This window comes from Cervus elaphus, chromosome 25 (assembly GCF_910594005.1).
Source record: "Cervus elaphus chromosome 25, mCerEla1.1, whole genome shotgun sequence".
NCBI classification, from domain to species: domain Eukaryota; kingdom Metazoa; phylum Chordata; class Mammalia; order Artiodactyla; family Cervidae; genus Cervus; species Cervus elaphus.
In genome coordinates, this window is record NC_057839.1 from 7,995,848 (window position 1) to 8,014,419 (window position 18,572).

Genomic DNA, 18,572 nt, shown 5'->3' on the forward strand with positions numbered 1-18,572 from the left:
CAGATGGCCCGCAGCCTGGCCCTGTGTGCACCCTCCTTGCCGCCTCAGGGACCCTCCCTATCAGACAGGGCTGGCCTGCTCTGCCGGAAGCCTGTGGCTCCCTCTGCCCATGCTGTGTACTCTGAGCCTCCCTGGCGGGCGTTCAGGGCCTTCCCATCTGGTCCCCGTGACGTTGACCGCGCCCTCACTCCTCAGCCCTCACCCCTGCAAAGCAGTGGCTGCCCACCCTCAGACGCTCTCTGCCACACCTTCCATAGGACTAAACCTTCCTTCCGGGTCCAGCTTGCCCGACCTCTGCCCCTACTGCCTGCCCTCCCTTAACACCTGGCTCTGTGGGCATCACCCCCTGCCCCCCAGCCCCTGGCTAAATCTGGGATCTCCTCTGGGCCTGATAGCCCCTCAGTGCCAATGCCTAACATGGTCTCTATTGTTATTATTGGTTCCGAATGTTCATGTCTATTCACCTGTATGTCTTCTCTTCCATGGAAAGACTCAGACCTCCACAAGGGCAGGATTGTATCCTCAACTGAGCTCCCTCAGTCTTCACAGCAGCAGATATATCTTCAGAAAAGATGGATAGATGGGTGGATGATGGATGGATGATGGACAGATGGATGAATGAATGGATAGATGAATGCATTGATGGATGGGTGGATGGTTGGATAGATGGGTGGAAGGATTTTTGGATGGATGGATAAGAAGGTGAACGATGTATGTATGGAAGGATGGATGGATAGGTAGATGGAAGGATGACTGGATGGACGGACGGATGGATGGATGGATAGGTGGATGGATGGGTGCATGAATAATGGAGTGAGCATCTTGCCTGCTGCCCTCATATACCTGTCCAATGCTTAGCAGAGCCACCTAAGGGTACAAGGAATCAATAGGTGGTTTCTTGCTTCCCTCTCTACATCAGGGATCTACAGCTCAGTCATTCTGTCTATCCTGTGTTGATTCCTAAAGGGCAGAGAGAATATGGTAAAAATAGCTAAAAAGGCCGATGGAGGTCACACAAACGTAGCTTCAGTCGCAGCTCTGCCTTTAGCTAAGCCAGCTGTGTGGCTTTAGGCAAATAACTCAACCTCTCTGAAACTCCATGTCTTCATCTGCATAATGGGGTTGATGGTCGTCCTTACCTCAAAGGGTTATTATAAAGATTAAATGAGGAAATGCATGGCAAGTAGCCAGGCCAAAGTTGGTATTCCATACAAGGTTATTGAATACATGGTAACTATCAGTCAGGACAGTTTTGTTTGCAAGTATCAAAAACCTAGCTCAACCTGGCTTATAAGCAAAAGAGGGCACCCCGACCTGAGAAGTTTACAGTGATCTGATTGGCCAGACTTGAGGCACACCCCAGTTTCTGAGTTGGGGTGGGATCAACCCACTAGTTGGAGAGAAGCTAGATCTCTCCTCCCTCTGGAGGAGGAGGGAGGAGCAGCCTGTGCCCACAGGGCTACCCTGCTGTGGGAGCTGCGAAACCTGGACCTCCTTCACGATGGCCCGGGGCCTGTGGGAGGTGGTGCCTGGCCAGCACCTCCCCACCCCTGCCCAGGGCTCTCCTTACCCTCCTTGGGTGGAAGTGACCGCTGACATTCTGCCTCCCTGTGTCAGGGGTAGTCGGCCAGAAGAACCCAAGGAAGGGGTTCCTGCCCAGGCCCTTAGTGACCTTGAGATTGGGCGGGTTCCTTCTCCCTCTGTGGACCCATTTTTTCATCTGCAAAATGGACTTATTCGAGGAGATGCTCTCCAAAGTCTGCTCCAACTATAATAAAGGCAGCAGCTGGCATTTATCAAGTACCTGATGTGTGCCAGGCCTTGGCTGGGCACTGGAATCACAGATGAAATAGACAAGCCCCTGCTTTCCAGGGTCCACGCCTGGTATCACCCAACCTTTCCTTGCCACTTCCAGTATCTGTCATAGAACCAAGACGCCTTTTTAAAAATTTTGTATACTTTTAAAATATAGTTTAAGCTGTATTTATTGTATACAGCTTAAACATCCAAAGCAAATACGGTCATTCCTCAGTATCCTGGGGGCAGGAGGATTAGTTCCAGGACCCCCCACAGATACCCCAACTCCGATGCCCAAGTCACTTATATAAAATGGTGTAGTATTTGCATATAACCTACACGCTTAGTTCCTTATCCTTTAAATCATCTCTAGATTACTTATAATACCTAATACAATGTAAATGCTATGTAAATAGTTGTAAATACAATGCAAATGCTATGTAAGTAGTTCCCGGTTCACAGCAAATTCAAGTTTCGGTTTTTGGAATTTTCTGGAATCTGTTTCCCCTGAATATTTTCAATCCACGGTTGGTTGAATTCAGTGACACAGAGCCGGAAGACACAGAGGGCCGACTGTGTGTTGAATGTTTTTTATTTCTCTCATGAAAAACTAAAACCTCCAAATCTCTACTACCTTCAAAACATATCCAGAATCAGACCTCTTCTCCCCACCTTTACTCACAGCTCCCCGCCCCAAATTTGAGGCACCACCATCTCTACCCTGGAGGAATCCCACAGCCTTGTCCTAGCCCCTAGCTTCCTTGCCCAGACCCCAGCCCACCCTCCCACCCCCCATTAACAGTCTACTCTCCACCCTGTGGCCTGAACTTTCCTACCATGTCTTTGCTTTGCTGCTGCTGCTAAGTCACTTCAGTCGTGTCCAACTCTGTGAAACCCCATAGACAGCAGCCCACCAGGCTCCCCCGTCCCTGGGGTTCTCCAGGCAAGAACACTGGAGTGGGTTGCCATTTCCTTCTCCAATGCGTGAAAGTCAAAAGTGAAAGTGAAGTCGCTCAGTCGTGTCCGACTCCTAGCAACCCCATGGACCGCAGCCCACCAGGCTCCTCCGTCCACGGGATTTTCCAGGCAAGAGCCCTGGAGTCGGGTGCCATTGCTCTAAATCTCCAAAAATGTCCCATCTCACTCAGGGTGAAATGGTGAAAGAAAAAGCAAACCACAACCGTAGGCTCCTTCCCACCCCACCCACCCCCCGTCCCCACCATTCCAGCTCTGCCGTCATTTCCTTCCACACCTAACCTGCTGACACTGTCCCACCCACACGAGCACATTCCCACCTCAGGGCCTGTGCACTGGGAGTTACCCTGCCTGGAATGCTTTTCCCCAAAATACCTTCACCTTCGGGTCTGCGCAAGTCACTCCTCAGAGTGACCCCACGCTGATCCAGTGGTTAAGACTCCACACGGAAGGGGTGCGGGTCCCATCCCAGGTCAGAAAACTAGGATCGCACATGCTGCAAGGTATGACCAAAAAATTAGAAAAAAAAGTCACTCATCAGAGAGGCCCTCCCTGAAAACTCCTGTCTAGATAACACTCCTTTCTGCCCCTCCTTTGACTGCATCCCACCAGGTGTGTTTTGTTTATCGTCTTACTTTGCCCACTGGAATGACAGCACTGCCCGAGTGGGAACATTATCAGTCTTGGTGACAGCTGTATTTCCAGGGCCTAACGTGGCACCTGGCACTTTCTTGGTGCCCGCTAAACATCTGCTGAATGGATGAATGACTGAAGTCCCATGAGGGTTATTTTTTCTTATTTGCTCTTGGCTTAACTGCTTGCTACTTGCCTTCCATGGGTCAGTGGCTTGTATCTGGAGAAGGGTCTCCAGCAGGAACTCCTACCTCGGTGACTGGGGCCTCGGTCCCTCGGTCCCTCGGGCCATGGTGTGCCTGCATTGTCATTGCCTTTCCCTCTTCATTTTCTCCTGTCCTCACTCCCCATAGCCTCAGTGTTAATTGAACCCCATGATGTCCCCAGAGCACAGTGAACCCCAGGGCTGGTGTGGGAGGAGTGATCCTGCAGTGGGCTCATTTCCCGGGGTCGCCATTCTACAGACCGTTGTGTGCCAGGGGCTGCCTGTGAGTTGTGGGCCCTTGCCATGAAAATTGTCCTCAGCTGCTGTTGTGAGCGAGCGCCAGGGACTTGTGCAGTAATTACCCACCTGGCTACTTCCCAGGAGCCTCCCAGGAACTGCCCCCCTGGTGGAGGAGGAAAGCTGGGAAGGACAATGCCCCCACCTCCAGACCGGGTCACCCCAGGCTGTGGCCACCGACCAGATCCTTTGTAAGGAGACTGTCCCAAGTTTCTCCAGGGCCTTCAGGGCACAATCCCCATAGAAATGTATTATGAAAGGTGTATGTTCTAGAAAAGCCAGCCTTGCTAATAAAGAATGCCTTCCTCTTTTGTGGGTGAGGGGGAGGAGAAGTCGGAATTCCGGCTCGGGTGTCCTTTGGAACTCAGTATTATCATCGTGTTATTAGCTGTCTATTGAACACATGCTCTGTGCCAGGCAGTCTTCTCGGAACTCACCCACATGATCTTTCAGCTGTGTGAGTTAAGCCGATGTTCCCATTTTACAGACAAGGAAACAGGCTAGAGAAGTGATTTGGGGCTGCTGTGTGTCACACAACCAGGAAGTGCCAGAGAACTGAGATTCCAGGCTGTACTGGGGATCCCAAGAGGGCACCCAAATTGCCTTTTTAATAAAAATTATACAGAGAAAAGCAGCCAAAGACCTTCCACTACTCCTCAAGAATCCAAGGTTGCTGTCGCCTTTTAGAGGGACTTTGCAGTCCAGAAGTGGCTTTTGGAGGAAGCCTCTAGAAGTGGCTTTCCCTAGTGGCTCCGCTGGTAAAGAATCCACCTGCAATATGGGAGACCTGGGTTCAATCCCTGGGTTGGGAAAATTCGCTGGAGAAGGGAACAGTTACTCACTCCATGTTCTGGCCTGGAGAATTCCATGGACTGTATAGTCCATGGGGTCGCAAAGAGTCGGACACGACTGAGCGACTTTCACACACTTTCTAGATGTGGAGGGTTTTGATGGGGACAGAACAGTCAGTTGGCCCCACCCTGGCTGTCCTGACAAGCTCACTGGTGTTGGCCTGTCTGCGAGTGAAACGGCTCTGAACAGTGCTTCACTGGTCGGACATAAAGACACTAAACCTTGCTCTCCGCTCATCTGTGAAGCGGGCAGAGTGAGTTTGCTGTAGCAGTCTTGGGCAGTTTGGAGTGACTGAAACTTGCGATTACAGGTCAAATTAAGATGGAACTTAAAAACGGACGTGACTATTAAAAGACAAATCGGGGCCTCAATGTCGCCAGGGGGCCTAACCCTCCTGTCTGTCTCTTCCCGCAGAGTCCAGCCCGCCGGCGCGCCTCCTGGCCACCCGGCCTTGCTGCGGCCCCGGCCCGGAGCGGCGCCCGGTGCTGGGCGAGGCGCCGCGCTTCCACGCGCAGGCCAAGGGCAAGAACGTGCGGCTAGACGGCCACTCGCGCCGAGCCACGCGGCGCAACAGCTTCTGCAACGGGGTCACGTTCACGCAGCGGCCCATCCGACTGTACGAGCAGGTGCGGCTGCGCCTGGTGGCCGTGCGCCCGGGCTGGAGCGGGGCGCTGCGCTTCGGCTTCACGGCGCACGACCCGTCGCTCATGAGTGCCCAGGACATCCCCAAGTACGCCTGTCCCGACCTGGTCACGCGGCCCGGCTACTGGGCCAAGGCGCTGCCCGAGAACCTGGCGCTGCGCGACACGGTGCTGGCCTATTGGGCGGACCGCCACGGCCGCGTCTTCTACAGCGTCAACGACGGCGAGCCGGTGCTCTTCCACTGCGGCGTGGCGGTGGGCGGCCCGCTCTGGGCGCTCATCGACGTCTACGGCATCACCGACGAGGTGCAGCTCCTCGGTAGGTCGCGGTCCCCACCGGAGGGGAGATAGGGTGGCCCTGCCGGGACCAGGGAGTGGGTCCTGGTGCGCATGAGGGTGTGTTTCTTTAACATTCAGGAATACCCAGGGCTCCCTTTGCCAGGCGTCTTCTAAGCAGTTGACACATTTCCACTCGTTTATCTTTGGCAACAACCCACCACCCCCGTATTACCGATGGGGAGACTGAGGCCCGGAGTGAGTAAATGATTTGCCCTGCAGAACCTGGATGGGCATGCACACGGGTGTGGTCCAGAGTCCACAGTCCGTCCAGGTCCCCTCACCTGCTCCTTCACGCAGTTGTGTGCTCACTCGCTCACTCATCCTTTCATCCGTCCCTGTTTGAGTCCCTTCACTCCTTTGCTCACTTGTTTGTTCATTCATTCATGCAAGCATTTATTCTTCTGCTCACTCATTCATACATTCACTCATTCACATATCTGTTTATGCATTTGCTCATTCATTCACTCACAATCCACTTCTTCACTCAGCACTCAAACCCATGACCTAATCTTCTAGTAGCTACACTGCCCAGGCCGTGGACAGTAGGTATCATATCAAGGTCCATGGCTAAGGGGGTCAGGGTCCACTGGGGATGCAGGCAGGTAAGTGTGGCCCTGTCTCTCACAAAGGAGGAATGACTAATTCTGAGATCCTGATGGTGAGAACTCGTGGGATACAAGTCTATTGCTCTTAAGACCCTATTTCTCTCTTTAAACTTTTTAAAAATTGAGGTAAAATTCCCATAACACAAAAGTAAAGTGTACAGTTTTGTGGCATTCTGTTGGCAACCATCACCTCTGTTTAGTTCCAAAACATTTTCATCACTGCAAAGAGAAATCCATACCTGTTAAGCTGCCATTCCCATCCTCACTTCCCCCCAGCCCCTGGCAGCCCCTGGCAGCCCCTGGCCTGCTTTCTGTTTGTGGCATTAGCTCTTGAACTCAGGTTGCACGTGAGCAGCCCAGCCTCCACTTCTGGGGGAGAAAAAGAAGAGCAGGTTTCTCAGGGGACACAGCCCTGTATGTATTTACCTACAATGAATGCACAGATCTGAAGTATGAGTTTTGATGGAGTTATACACCGTACACCATAAGCCAAGTTGCTGCCTGCCCCTTTAAGGCAGCCCCCCGCTCCCCTGTTCAGCTCCCCTGGCTGTCCCCAGGGCAGCCACTGTTCGGTTTTTCACCATAGATTATTGCACCACTACTTGACCATCACATAAATGGAATCATGCAGTATATGCATTTGTGTCTGGCTCCTTAATCTCAGCACAAGATCTTTGAGATTCGTCCATGTTGTTACTATATCAGAAATGTGTTCCTTTTTCATTGCCCAGGAGTATTCCTTGATTTGAATGGAGTACAGTTTGTATATCTGCATGTCTGGGCGGTTTCTGGTCTTTCCGCCCTGCATCTTGAGGGAAAACCCTGGCCCTGGGCTCCTTGCTGCCACCGCCACTGCCCACACCACCATTGGGCAGGGAGGGGAGATGCATGCATTCGGGCCCCCAACTCCCCAGAAGAAAGGCAGCAGAACTGAGTGCTAGGAGCAGAGGGATGGGAGTCACATGGATCTCTGCTCCACACCTGGCTCTCCACTTGCCAGCTCTGTGGCCTTGGCCAGGTGACCAAACCTCTCTGTACCTCAGTTTCTTCATCTGTAAAATGAGTTCACGATAGTACCTACCTCATGGGAGTGTTGGCAGGGGAACATGAGATGGTGTATGAAAGGGATACCGCATGACGCCTGGCACGTGGAAGGCCCTCAAGAAATAATAGCTAAGAAATGGGAATCTGCCCGTCTGCACGGTGGCTGAGGCATGTGTCTGAAATCCAGGCTTAGGCAGACCAAATTATAAATAGCTACCCATCCTCCAAGCTGGGGTCTTACTCATGCATTTTAACCGTATTCCCCCATGCTCTTTTCCATGGAAGTTTCTGGTATTTTACCCGCAAGAAATGCAGGTTGCTAAAAGCAGGGGGTCCTCTAGACCCCCTGTCACTGTTTTTTGAAGCTCTTTATTCCTATAGAGCGGGGAAACAATCGGGCCTCATTCACCTGCTCCTTCAGACAGCCCAAGTCTCAGTACCAGCCGAGACATCACAGCCACTCCATAATCAGCACAAGTGGATTAGGATTTTTTTTAAAAAATACAAATTGGAAGCAGCCTCTACTGATGACTTTATGAACTGAACAGACCTGTGAGGAGTCATGGACTCTTGCCTCCCTGCCTCGTTCGTTTGTTCATTTAACAAGCCTTTGCTGAACCTCTCCAGCACCCCACTCCCCTTGGAGGAAAGGAAAGGGCCGTGGAGCGTCAGTGTCGGGGGCAGACAGGAGCCTCCATTTTCTGATCTGCCAGTAGCGCCCGCGGTGGGTGGTTGGTGTGGAACACCTAGCACTGGTGTGGGACGATGTTCACAATGACACGCGGGAGGAAAGATGAGATCGGAAAGAATGCCATCCACGGGTGAAGGGAGCATAGGTGAATCTCACTTCCTTCTTTATAGCTCTCTGAGTTATCTTTTTAATATATACAGAAAGGGCTGATATTGCTTTTACAAGCAGAAAGGGCAATAAAGTTATTTTCCTTTCTGAAGGTTATATAAGATAATGGAGAACTTACTGACATGTGATCAAGGCTCAATAAATGTTTCCTTCCCAGGGAAAGAGAAAATTGACATTGGTTATATCAGGGTGAAGGGGTTATGGGGTTTTTTTCTCCTCTCCCAAGTTATCAACAATGATTTATAATCAGAAAAAAAAAATCATAATAAAAATAAGGAAGCAAAGTAGTCATGATTTTCTATGGTTTGAGTCCAGGCAGTAGGTGCTCTGCTGTTGCCAGCAAAGCATGAGAACCACAGAAATCCCACCATAAGTGGGGTCCCTCCCTCCCAATTCCTGGAAGAACTGGGCTTCTGAGAGTGGTGTCCACTGTACCACCTGGATAAATAAGAGGTGGCTGATGTTCGTATCAAGCAAATTCCTCTGGCCTCCTTTTCCTCATGAGGAACAAGAAGGTTAACACAGTTCCTTTAGGGTCTTAGCTGTAAAACTCCAGAATAGGGACCCCGCATCCCTCCTTCAGGTGGCGCTAGTAGTAAAGAACCTGCCTGCAATGCAGGAGACACAGGTTCAAACCCCAGGTCCAGAGATCCCCTGGTGAGGGAAGTGGCAACCCACTTCAGTATTCTTGCAGGGACGATCCCAGACAGAGGAGCCTGGCAGGCTATGGTCCATGGAGTCACAAAGAGTCAGACACGACTCAAGTGTAGGACCATCCATCTGTCCCTCCCTCCCTCTCTCAGGTCCCACTGGATAGAGCCTCAACACCAACAAGCTACAGCAGCATCTGGGTAAGGCTGTCAGGTTTAGGATGCCCAGTTACACTTGAATTTCACAAAAACGATGAATAATTTCCTTAAGTATATCCCATGCAATATTTGGGGCATACTTAGAATTTGGTTTTTTAATTTTTATTTTGGAGTATAGTTGATTTACAACAAGTGTACAGGAGTGATTCAGTTATACATATATCCGTCCTTTTTCAGATTCTTTTCCCATATAGTTTATTATAGAAAACTGGGGAGAGAAGAATTCGTTGTTTATCTGAAATTCAAATGTAACTTTGCTTCCTATACTTTATCTGGCAGCCCTCATCTGGGAAGCGTCCTCCCCATCTGAGGGATGGGGTGCACTGTATTCACCCTGAATCTTGAGCCAAAATTAATTCTCAGAAATAAAAAGGGATTCATAGTCCTTGCCTGTTTCTTTTACATGCTGTAATTGCGCTTTCAGCCCAGCATCCTGCAGAGGGGTCCAGCTGCAGCAGAGAGCACTGCCTCTCTGTGGCCGGACCCTGGGGTACCCCCTCTTGTGAGGTTCAGTCTTTCCTCAAGATAGGGTGACTTAGCCCCTTTTTATTTATTTTTATAGTTCCACTATGTATTACAATTAATTTTTAAGTAGCTAAATTAAGATTTTTAGTTGGAGTTTCAGTATCAAGCTCTCAAAAATTAGTAGAATGAATATACAGAAAAGTAGAAGGAAATAGTAGACTTGAAAAGCACCATGAACCGATTCAACATAATTAAGATTTATACAGCTTTCACACAACAGCAGGATACAAATTCTATTCAGGTTCCCATAGACTGTATACTAGGAGACGCTGGACATAAAACAAAGTACAATAATTTCATGGTCTAAAAGTACTGAAATCATACAGTCTGTTCTCTCATCACTGTGGATTTATGTTAGAAAGACTTCCTTGATGGCTCAGTGGGTAAAGAATCCACCTGCAATGCAGGAAACACAGGAGACACGGGTTCGATCCCTGGGTCAGGAAGATCCCCTGGCGGAGGAAATAACTGAGGCCCTTCTAGATAAACAATCGAGGGCTTGGAGAAGGGAAGTATCTTGGTTTGAGAGTGACAGAACCAGGACTAGAGCCCAGATGCATCTCCCTTTAGTTTGGTGGTTCTCAGCCTTGGCTGCATATTGAGGTCCCCTTGGGGCGGGGGGTCATGGCTCTCAAAACTCCACTTCCCAGGCTGCACCCAGACCAATTAGATCAGAACCTGGGGGTTGGCTCCAGGCATCCAGGTTTCCTAAGGCTCCTGGGGTGATCCCCGGGTGCAGCCAGGACTGATCACAGCGACCCTCTCTGCACGGGCCCCTGTTCCTCCTCCCTTTCTGGTGCTGGGCTGAGTTCCTCAGACCTCTAGTTCAGGGCACCGCAGCATCACAGAAGCCCCTTCTCTTGTTTTGTCTTTTCTGCTTCATCTCCAATCCTGACTCCCACTCATGCTTTCCCCTGCCCAGATAAGCAACACTCTTGATGTCTGGCATAAGTCCTTGAGCATGTATTTTTAAAAAATACATAGAGGTATTTTGTATGTTTGGCATGCATAGGTGGATGGTATCATGCTAAGGGTCTTACACTGTTCTCCTTTTTTCACGTGCCCCATTTTAAGATTTATCAGTGTCCGTCTGTCTGGTTCCATGTTTCCTAACTGATGGATACCTGGGTCACCCCCATGCAGACAGCACTGCTGGATACATTCTTCCCCAGGGCTGCCCTGTGGCTGCTGGGGTTACATTCTCTGGGGCACTGATCAGGATGGGCTTACTGGGGCCCAGAGTGGTCCATCCCAAGAGCCTGTGATTTCTCTGGATGCTCCTCTGGACCAAAGAGAAGGAGCAAATTACTTTCTACTGAATCAAGCGGTTCTGGGACCCAGGAGAGGGAGGTTCAGCCAAGTCATGCACACCTGTCCCCCCTCTCCTGGCCCCTTTTTCTCTGAAGAAGCCCCTTCCCCGGGCTCTGGAGTATAGGCCTCATGCCGTCCTGAGGTGGCCCTGTCCCTCTTCCGGGCAGCTTGGGAGTGGTCCACGTCAGGGCCTCTGCCCAGAGGCAGAATGCTGGTCAGACTGAACATGTGACACCAGCCCAAGGCCACAGCATTGCAGACTGTGCTGTCAGAAACCTTTGCTTTCAAGAGATGAAAACTGGTTCAATCTCACTCAAGCAAAAATAAAGGGAGTTAATGTCTCATGGACTGCAAATTCCAGGAGGCAGCTGCTTGTTAGCCTGGCTCAATGCAGGGGCCCGAGGAGTAGCACCCAGAATACTGACCTGCCTTTCCCTCTTGCCCTGTCTTTATGTCATCCCCCAGCAGGCTTTCCCTTTGGGGAGGGGGCAAGGCCACCAGTATCTCCAGTTCCATGTCTCATGAACTTAACAAATCTAGCAGGAAAGCTGCTGCGATCTCAAGATCTGGCCTCGCTGATCTCCATGGCCAGAGGGATGAGATAGAGGGACTGGCCAAGTTAAGGCTCCCTGCTCAAGGTAATGAGTGGAAATGGGGTGGGGAGAAGTTCCCTCCAAAGAAAAGCTGGTGCTGAGACCAGAAGAAGCAGGGACTGGATGCCAGAAGCCAGGAACAGCAGCTGCCCAACGGCTTTATGTGGGAGTCGTGAACCGACCTTGAGAGCCTTGAGCCCTTCTGTGAGCTTACGGGACTTCCCCTGTGCCGGGCACCACGCTGAGGGCTTTGCTGGGTGATGTCTCCCAGACCCCACAAGAACCCTGTGAGACAGGACACAGTGTTGTCCCCATCCGCAGACCCCGCATGGATGGATAACTTGGCCAAGGTCACCTAATGGTTGGTGGTTCTCCAGCCAGTATCTGTTCACTAGGATTTTATCAAATGAACAAATTATGTGATAAAGATGAACCTGTCGATCTAAATCATGGCCTGCTGGTCTGAGTGCATCACTCCATGAGGAAACTGAGGCCAGAGAGTGGCAGGGACCTGCCAGCTCATCAGTGGCTGTGGTGCATAATAGGGCGTGGCCCGGGACGCAGAGAGGTGCCTTGGCGTGGGACCTGCGAGCACCCGCATCAGGCTGGCAGGAGCGGCTGCTGCTGGCTTCCTCCAGAGCCTGAGGGGGACCCGCTCAGAGCAATGGGCTTGGGTAGTTACTGTTCCCTTTACAAACAGCCCAGCCCAGCGCCCAGCCCCGCCCCCACAGTCAGGCCTCTGCTTGGCAGGCTGGCCTGAAGGCTTCTCCTTTCCGCGTCAGGAGTGGGATCGCCACTCTGGGGCCATGTCCTACTAGGGGTCCCTGAAGGCCCACTGTGTGCCGGGTGCAGCACGAGGCACGTGGTTACTCCTTCCACAGCTCTGCCGTCCCTCCTCCCCGCGGGCCTGTGAGGCAGGGGTAGGGCTCCCCACACTGCAAGGGGAAGCTGAGGCTGCAGCCAGCACTGGCCAGGGACCAGCCGGGGTCTGTCTGTCGACCTGTCCAGCCTTCGTTGGTTGGCAGCAAGGTGGCATCCAGAAAGGCCCAGGCTCAGTGCCCAGACCCTGCCTGCTGCCTGCCCTCCCGTGCCCCTGGTGGAAGGAGCTCTGCTCCTGTCCCCTCTGCCCATTCAGGGACATTCTCTGGCCATCTGTCCCTTTCTTCAGCCTCCCGCTCCCTCTCCACAGAACCATCCCCGTGAGCACACGCAGGGTTCTGGTAGCTCCCATCTTTAAAGAAAATGCCCTTGACAATCTCTTCCACTGGCTACTACCATTTCTCTGCCCTCCTTCAGAGCAAAACTTTCTTAAAGGTGCTGTCTATAGCACCCCCTCCCGATCCCTGCTTCAGCTCAGCCCAGTGAAATTTAATTTAAAAAAAAATGTTGAATGTGAAATTAAAAAGACACAAATAGAAAGCAACTTTCTTTAACATTGTACAAAACAGTATGAGTAGATCCCAAAGGAAAGGAAACATTATCACCTTTACACCACCCTCTGATTTCTGATTACTATTCAAACAATAGAAAGTATAGCTGGCAATTTAAGAACTGGGGAAGAGGTAAGCCCCAAACCCCTTTTCTACCGTGTTTGTTCTGCACTGCTGTGCTTCCAGACAGTTTCTGCTGTTTCTGCACTGGCCCAGGACTGCAGTTGTAGGTAAAACTGAACCTGCTTAGGAGCTGAGGGAGACAAGAAATGGTGGGTCTGTAGCCTGGTGTGTCGTCCATTCAAACAATGGGGCAGGTAGCAGCCTGTAATTTTTAGGTTCTGCCAACGAGACTTTCTCTTGAAGTTAAACCAAAGACACCTGCCTGTACTCCCGAGGCCCTGTCGTGTGTGCAGCAACGGATGGATCCTGAGGAGGTTCAGCACTTGATCTCTACCAGTTACCCACGTAGTCATCACTGATCCAGTCTGGCCTGACTCACCCCACGCCCCATCTCGGTCAGTGTGAGCCCTTCAGCTTCGTCTCCTGGCTTACGGCACCCTCAGGTGCTGTAAAGAAAGGTGGTCCCAGCCGCCTCAGTCACACACGGCCAGCCAGTGCTCGTGGACTACCAGAAACCCTTCTCGCTCCCATCTTATGCAATCTCTCCCTCGTGCACCAAAATCCGGCTGCAGCAGAGCCGTCCCCGTGGCTCAGCGGGCCTCGGCCTCATGCTGCCGAGCCCAGAGCGGTCGTCCCCATTCTCTCGCCAGGCCTCGCTCCTGCTCCAGGTGACCTCTCCCGCCTCGCCAGCCTGCGTCTGGCCCCAGGCCTCCAAAGCTCCCGGTTCTCCTTCCACCTCCCGGGCCGCTCCTCCCTGCCTGGCTCCACATGCTGAAAGCCCCAGGATTCTGTCCTAGGCCCTCTCATTCTCTTTCCTTCTTACTATTAAGTCACCACCTTACTTAAATATGCATGGAGAGAAGTGCATAGACAACTGTGGAATTTAACAGTTGAGGCAAAGCCATTTCTTTTTCAGTTCAGTCTCTTAGTTGTGTCCAACTCTTTGCAACCCCATGGACTGCAGCACACCAGGCTTCCCTTCCATCACCAACTGCTGGAGTTCACCCAAACTCATGTCCATTGAGTTGGTGATGCTATCCAACCATCTCAACCTCTGTTGTCCCCTTCTCCCGCCTTCAATCTTTCCCAGCGTCGGGGTCTTTTCCAATGAGTCAGTTCTTTGCATCACGTGGCTAAAGTATTGGTTTCAGCTTTAGCATCAGTCCTTCCAATGAACATTCAGGACTGATTTCCTTTAGGATTGACTGGTTTGATCTCCTCGCAATCCAGGGGACTCTATGAGTCTTCTCCAACACCACAGTTCAAAAGCATCAATTCTTAGGTGCTCAGCTCTCTTTATGGTCCAACTCTCACATCCATACAGAACTACTGGAAAAACCATAGTTTTGACTAGACAGACCTTTGTCAGCAAAGTATTTCTTTTTATCTCCCCTTTCTCCAGATGATCTGAGCTTGTCACTGACCCTTGAATCCCATGTCTAAGCTGCTGGCTCCCAAATCCATATTGCCAGCCCTAACACCACCCTTGAACTCCAGACTTGCCCTGCCCACTCACATCTCCTCGTGGCGTCCGAAGAGACTTCCCACACGGAACACATTCAGACAGCCCTCACAGTGGATGGCACCACCCACTTGGTGAGCTAGTCCAAAATTCAAGAGTCATGCTTGATTTCTCACCCGGCATCCATTCTGTCAGAACATTCTGTCACTTCTGCCTTCAGGACACACCCCACGGCAGTCCTGAGATGCTGAAGTGGCTGAGGGATGGCCCCTTGTCTCTGCTTCTTCCAGTCCTCCTTTTCATCTTCACAGAAAGATGGTTTCTCTTGTGGCATAAATTCTGCTTTACTGCCAGGCCCAGACATGGTTGACCTGAGAAAGCAAGGAAGAAGGGGAGGAACTGACCTCCATCGCAGACCAGAAGCAGGCCTGGAGGCGGCCCAGAGAGAGTGGGAAGTCAGGGCACCATCCCAGCTAATCCAGCCTCCATCTGCCCCACCTGGGACCGCTGTGTGGGGGTGCTTGGTGGACGACCGTGGAGGGAGAGGCTGCTTGCTGGACCCTTCCTCAGGGAAATCGGGTCCCCTGGGGACCACAGCTCCACTTGGCCTGGAACTGAGTCCCTGTGCTGGGCAGCTCAAAGAACAATAAGAATAGCTCCATTTGGGGGGCAGTGTTCCTAGTCATAAGGAGCCTGGCTTACGAGTCACATAGCCTGAGATGGAATCCCATTTCTGTCACCCTTGGCTAGGTGACCTTGAGTAACACTCTACCTCGAAAAGCCTGTGTTCTCCCACTGTGAAATGTGCCTGCATGGGATAGTGGTAAGGACTGCTAAGAATGAATGCATGGAGTTGCTTCTGACTGATGCTCAAGTAAATGGCTGTATATACTTTCACCAGGTCGAGAGAGTGGGTTTGGAGTCAAGTCACAGGTTAGAGCCAGGCAGTTTTGATAAGCTTCCTTGGTGGCCTCTTGATGCGGCTGGATTTCTCCCTGTAGCCACCTGTCTGCTTCTCTACAGAGAATCTTTCATAGGTAGATTCTCAAGCGTCAGGCGTAAGCCAGGACTCTGCCATCTTGGGCCTGTCTCACTCAGCAACAATTGGCTCCCTGTACAAAGCAAGGAGACCCAGCGTTTCTGAGGGACCACTGTGTGCCAGGTCCGAGGTTAAGTGCTATCACACACTCTGTAATGCTAGCCTGGAAAAATACCAAGCTTGCACTCTCAGACTTCACACATGCTGTTTTCTTCTGGAATGCTCACACTCCACCCTCCAGCCACCATTCCCTCAGGCTTTGTGTCTTGGCTCCAAAAGGGCTGTTCTGACCCATTCTCAGGCCCCACTTCTGACCTTTGATAGACTCAGAGAATACCAGTTCTGTCACTGCCTGGCTGTGGGGCTTGGAGTAACTCACCTTGCCTCTTAGAGTCTCCGAAACCCCCTACTGGCATGTTCCCATTTTTCAGAGCATTGTGATGGCAGCTCTCACCTGTGATGGTGGCACTCATCACAGTTTGGAAGAGGAGTTAGTTTTCTGTCAGATGCTTCATTACCGTCTGTCCCTCCCACTGGAGTGGGAGCTCCGTGCCAGCTCGTTCTCTTCACCCAGGGTCCAGCACGCTGCTTGGCACCTGGCAAGCACTATACATTTTGTTAACAAATGTTGAAGGAATAATGATAATTAACATGTTTTGAGCACTTACTTTGTGCCATGCTTGCTGGACTCTACAAAAGCATCTAATTTAATCTCTGTAACAACATGGGTAGGAGTGTGGAGGGCAGGTATCACCATTATTCCATTTTAAGCTGAGAAAGTTGAGATTCCAAGAGGTGAAGTGACTTACCTCAAGTCACGTAGTCAGGAAGGGCTGCAGCCAAGACTTGAACCTAAGTGTACCTACCTCCAGGCCGTGACCTTAATTAGGGTGCTCTACTGAAGAATGGGCTCTTCTGTGGCGCTCTTTAGGGGTAAGGAGGAAGAGCTTTGGGCATGGCCTCACAGGATGCCTGTGGTGGGGCTCGGAACCCCAGGAAAATGCATTACACCAAGAGGGTCCCGAAAACATCCCCTTGTCTTAAATGCCTTTTCAAAACAACTGCTTGTGTTCGTCTGCTCGTACTCGTTTTTCCCTGATTTTACAAAATCAGTTGTTTTGTTGTCTTAGTCACTGAGTCGTGTCCTACTCTTGCAACTGTGATGTCCATGGGATTTCCCAGGCAAGAATACTGGAGTGGGTTGCCAATTCCTTCTCCAGGGGCTCTTCTCAACCCAGGGATCGAACCCATGTCTCCTACATTAACAGGTGGATTTTCTTTCCACCAGCCCCTAGGGAAGCCCCAGAAAATCAATATATGTTCATTAAAGAAAAGTGAGAAAATCTGAAAACACTTAAGAAGCAAATTTCTACCCGAGACAATCACCCTCAAATATCTATTTATTTCGTTTCTTCCTATGCATCCCATGAACATATTTCCCACATAATTAGAACCAAATCATACAGTTTAGTATTCTTTGTTGTTCAATATCACAGGGAGTTCCCCACATTGTTAAATATTAATTGAAAACTTGATTTTTAAAAATATAGGGGGTTTTGATGATAAAACTTTGTAGCATACATGTTTACTGTAGAAAAGTTGGAAAATACAGAAAAATCTGAATTCCTCATAACCTTACCTGAGAAATAATAACCATTAACATTTTATGTCTCCTAGACCTTGATTTCCCCTGCACATATATAGTAGTATAAACAGATAGATAGAGACACATGCACACATATATACTTTTTCTAAGGACCAAACTGAAATCGTTCTTCTTCCCTCATGTTATGGGGAAGCATCCTCTAACACAAGACAAACTCAAATGTTCACAGAGCCCAAGCGAGTAGCTGAGATGGGTGAAGGGGCCAGCTCAGGGCCATGGGGAAAGGGAGCAAGCTTTCACCCATTGGTGACATGCTGGAATTCAGACCCTTGTGTTACCAGAACTGATTTTCCAAAAGAGGCTGCAAATCCAGTTTAAAGTAAAATATCTTGACTCACAAGTCCTAGCCACTAATTAAAAAAAAAAACATTTTTTTTTAAAGATCAAGTGTTGATTTATTTAACAAACCAACAGAAGGGGAAAAAAGAAGAGACATCCATAGCTTAAAAGAGACGAATGACAATGAGTGGATTTTATTTGGATCTTCATTCAAACAAACTGGGAAAAAAGCATATTCTCACACACAATATGACAAGAAGTCTTTAAATTTGATATAGACATACTGAAATTTTTTAAGATAAAATGACATGTCTAGGATTTGCTTCAAAATAATAATAGGAGGGAGAACTGATGGGGGCATCAATGAAACAAGATTGGTCATGAATGCTAATTGTTGAATCTGGGTAAAAAGCAATGACTATCTATGTTTTGTATAATCAATTGTATGCATTTATTTTTTCAAAATTAACAAGTTTAAAAAACAAAACCAAGAAAGAACACCAGTAGGCCAGCCAGACAGGTCTGTGAACCACCACCAGAACTTGGATGGCCAGTTTGCAGTCTCTGCCCTGTATATGGAGGGAGCTTTCAGTCCCTCAGTCACGTCTGACTCCTTGTGACCCCAGGGACTGCAGCACACTGGGCTTTCCTGTCCATCACCATCTCCCGGAGTTTCTCTAACTCATGTCCACTGAGTTGGTGATGGAGGGAGTCGGGGTAGGGAATAACATATGAGGCTCTCACCAGGGGTTCGGGCATGCTTTTTGAAAATCATGTTCACTGTTATAGTATCTGAAATACTAAAGAGAAAGAAATATTTTTTCCTGTGATATAAATGACAGAATGCTAAGAAAATCTTAGCTGGAGTGGTCCAGTTTTAAAAGTCTGAGAAACAGTTTTTCTTGCTTCATTTACTTGTTAACAAGAATATTTTTTATCACAAAAACAATTTCAAAATAATTCTTTCTCTCCCTGATATCTCTGTTATTGACTGGCAGTCAGTCTCTTCCAGAGACCTCATTCACTTA

The 18,572-nt window shown here is 49.9% G+C and overlaps 1 protein-coding gene across 1 annotated transcript in view; it reads left to right on the top strand.

Moving 5' to 3' along the window:
• NEURL1B (neuralized E3 ubiquitin protein ligase 1B) overlaps nt 1–18,572 on the top strand; it is a 44,437-nt gene that overhangs the window by 16,602 nt on the left and 9,263 nt on the right. Inside the window, exon 2 of the mRNA XM_043887320.1 lies at nt 5,174–5,719. Within this exon, the coding sequence (XP_043743255.1) occupies nt 5,174–5,719 (546 nt within the window). The remainder of the gene's footprint in view (nt 1–5,173; nt 5,720–18,572) is intronic.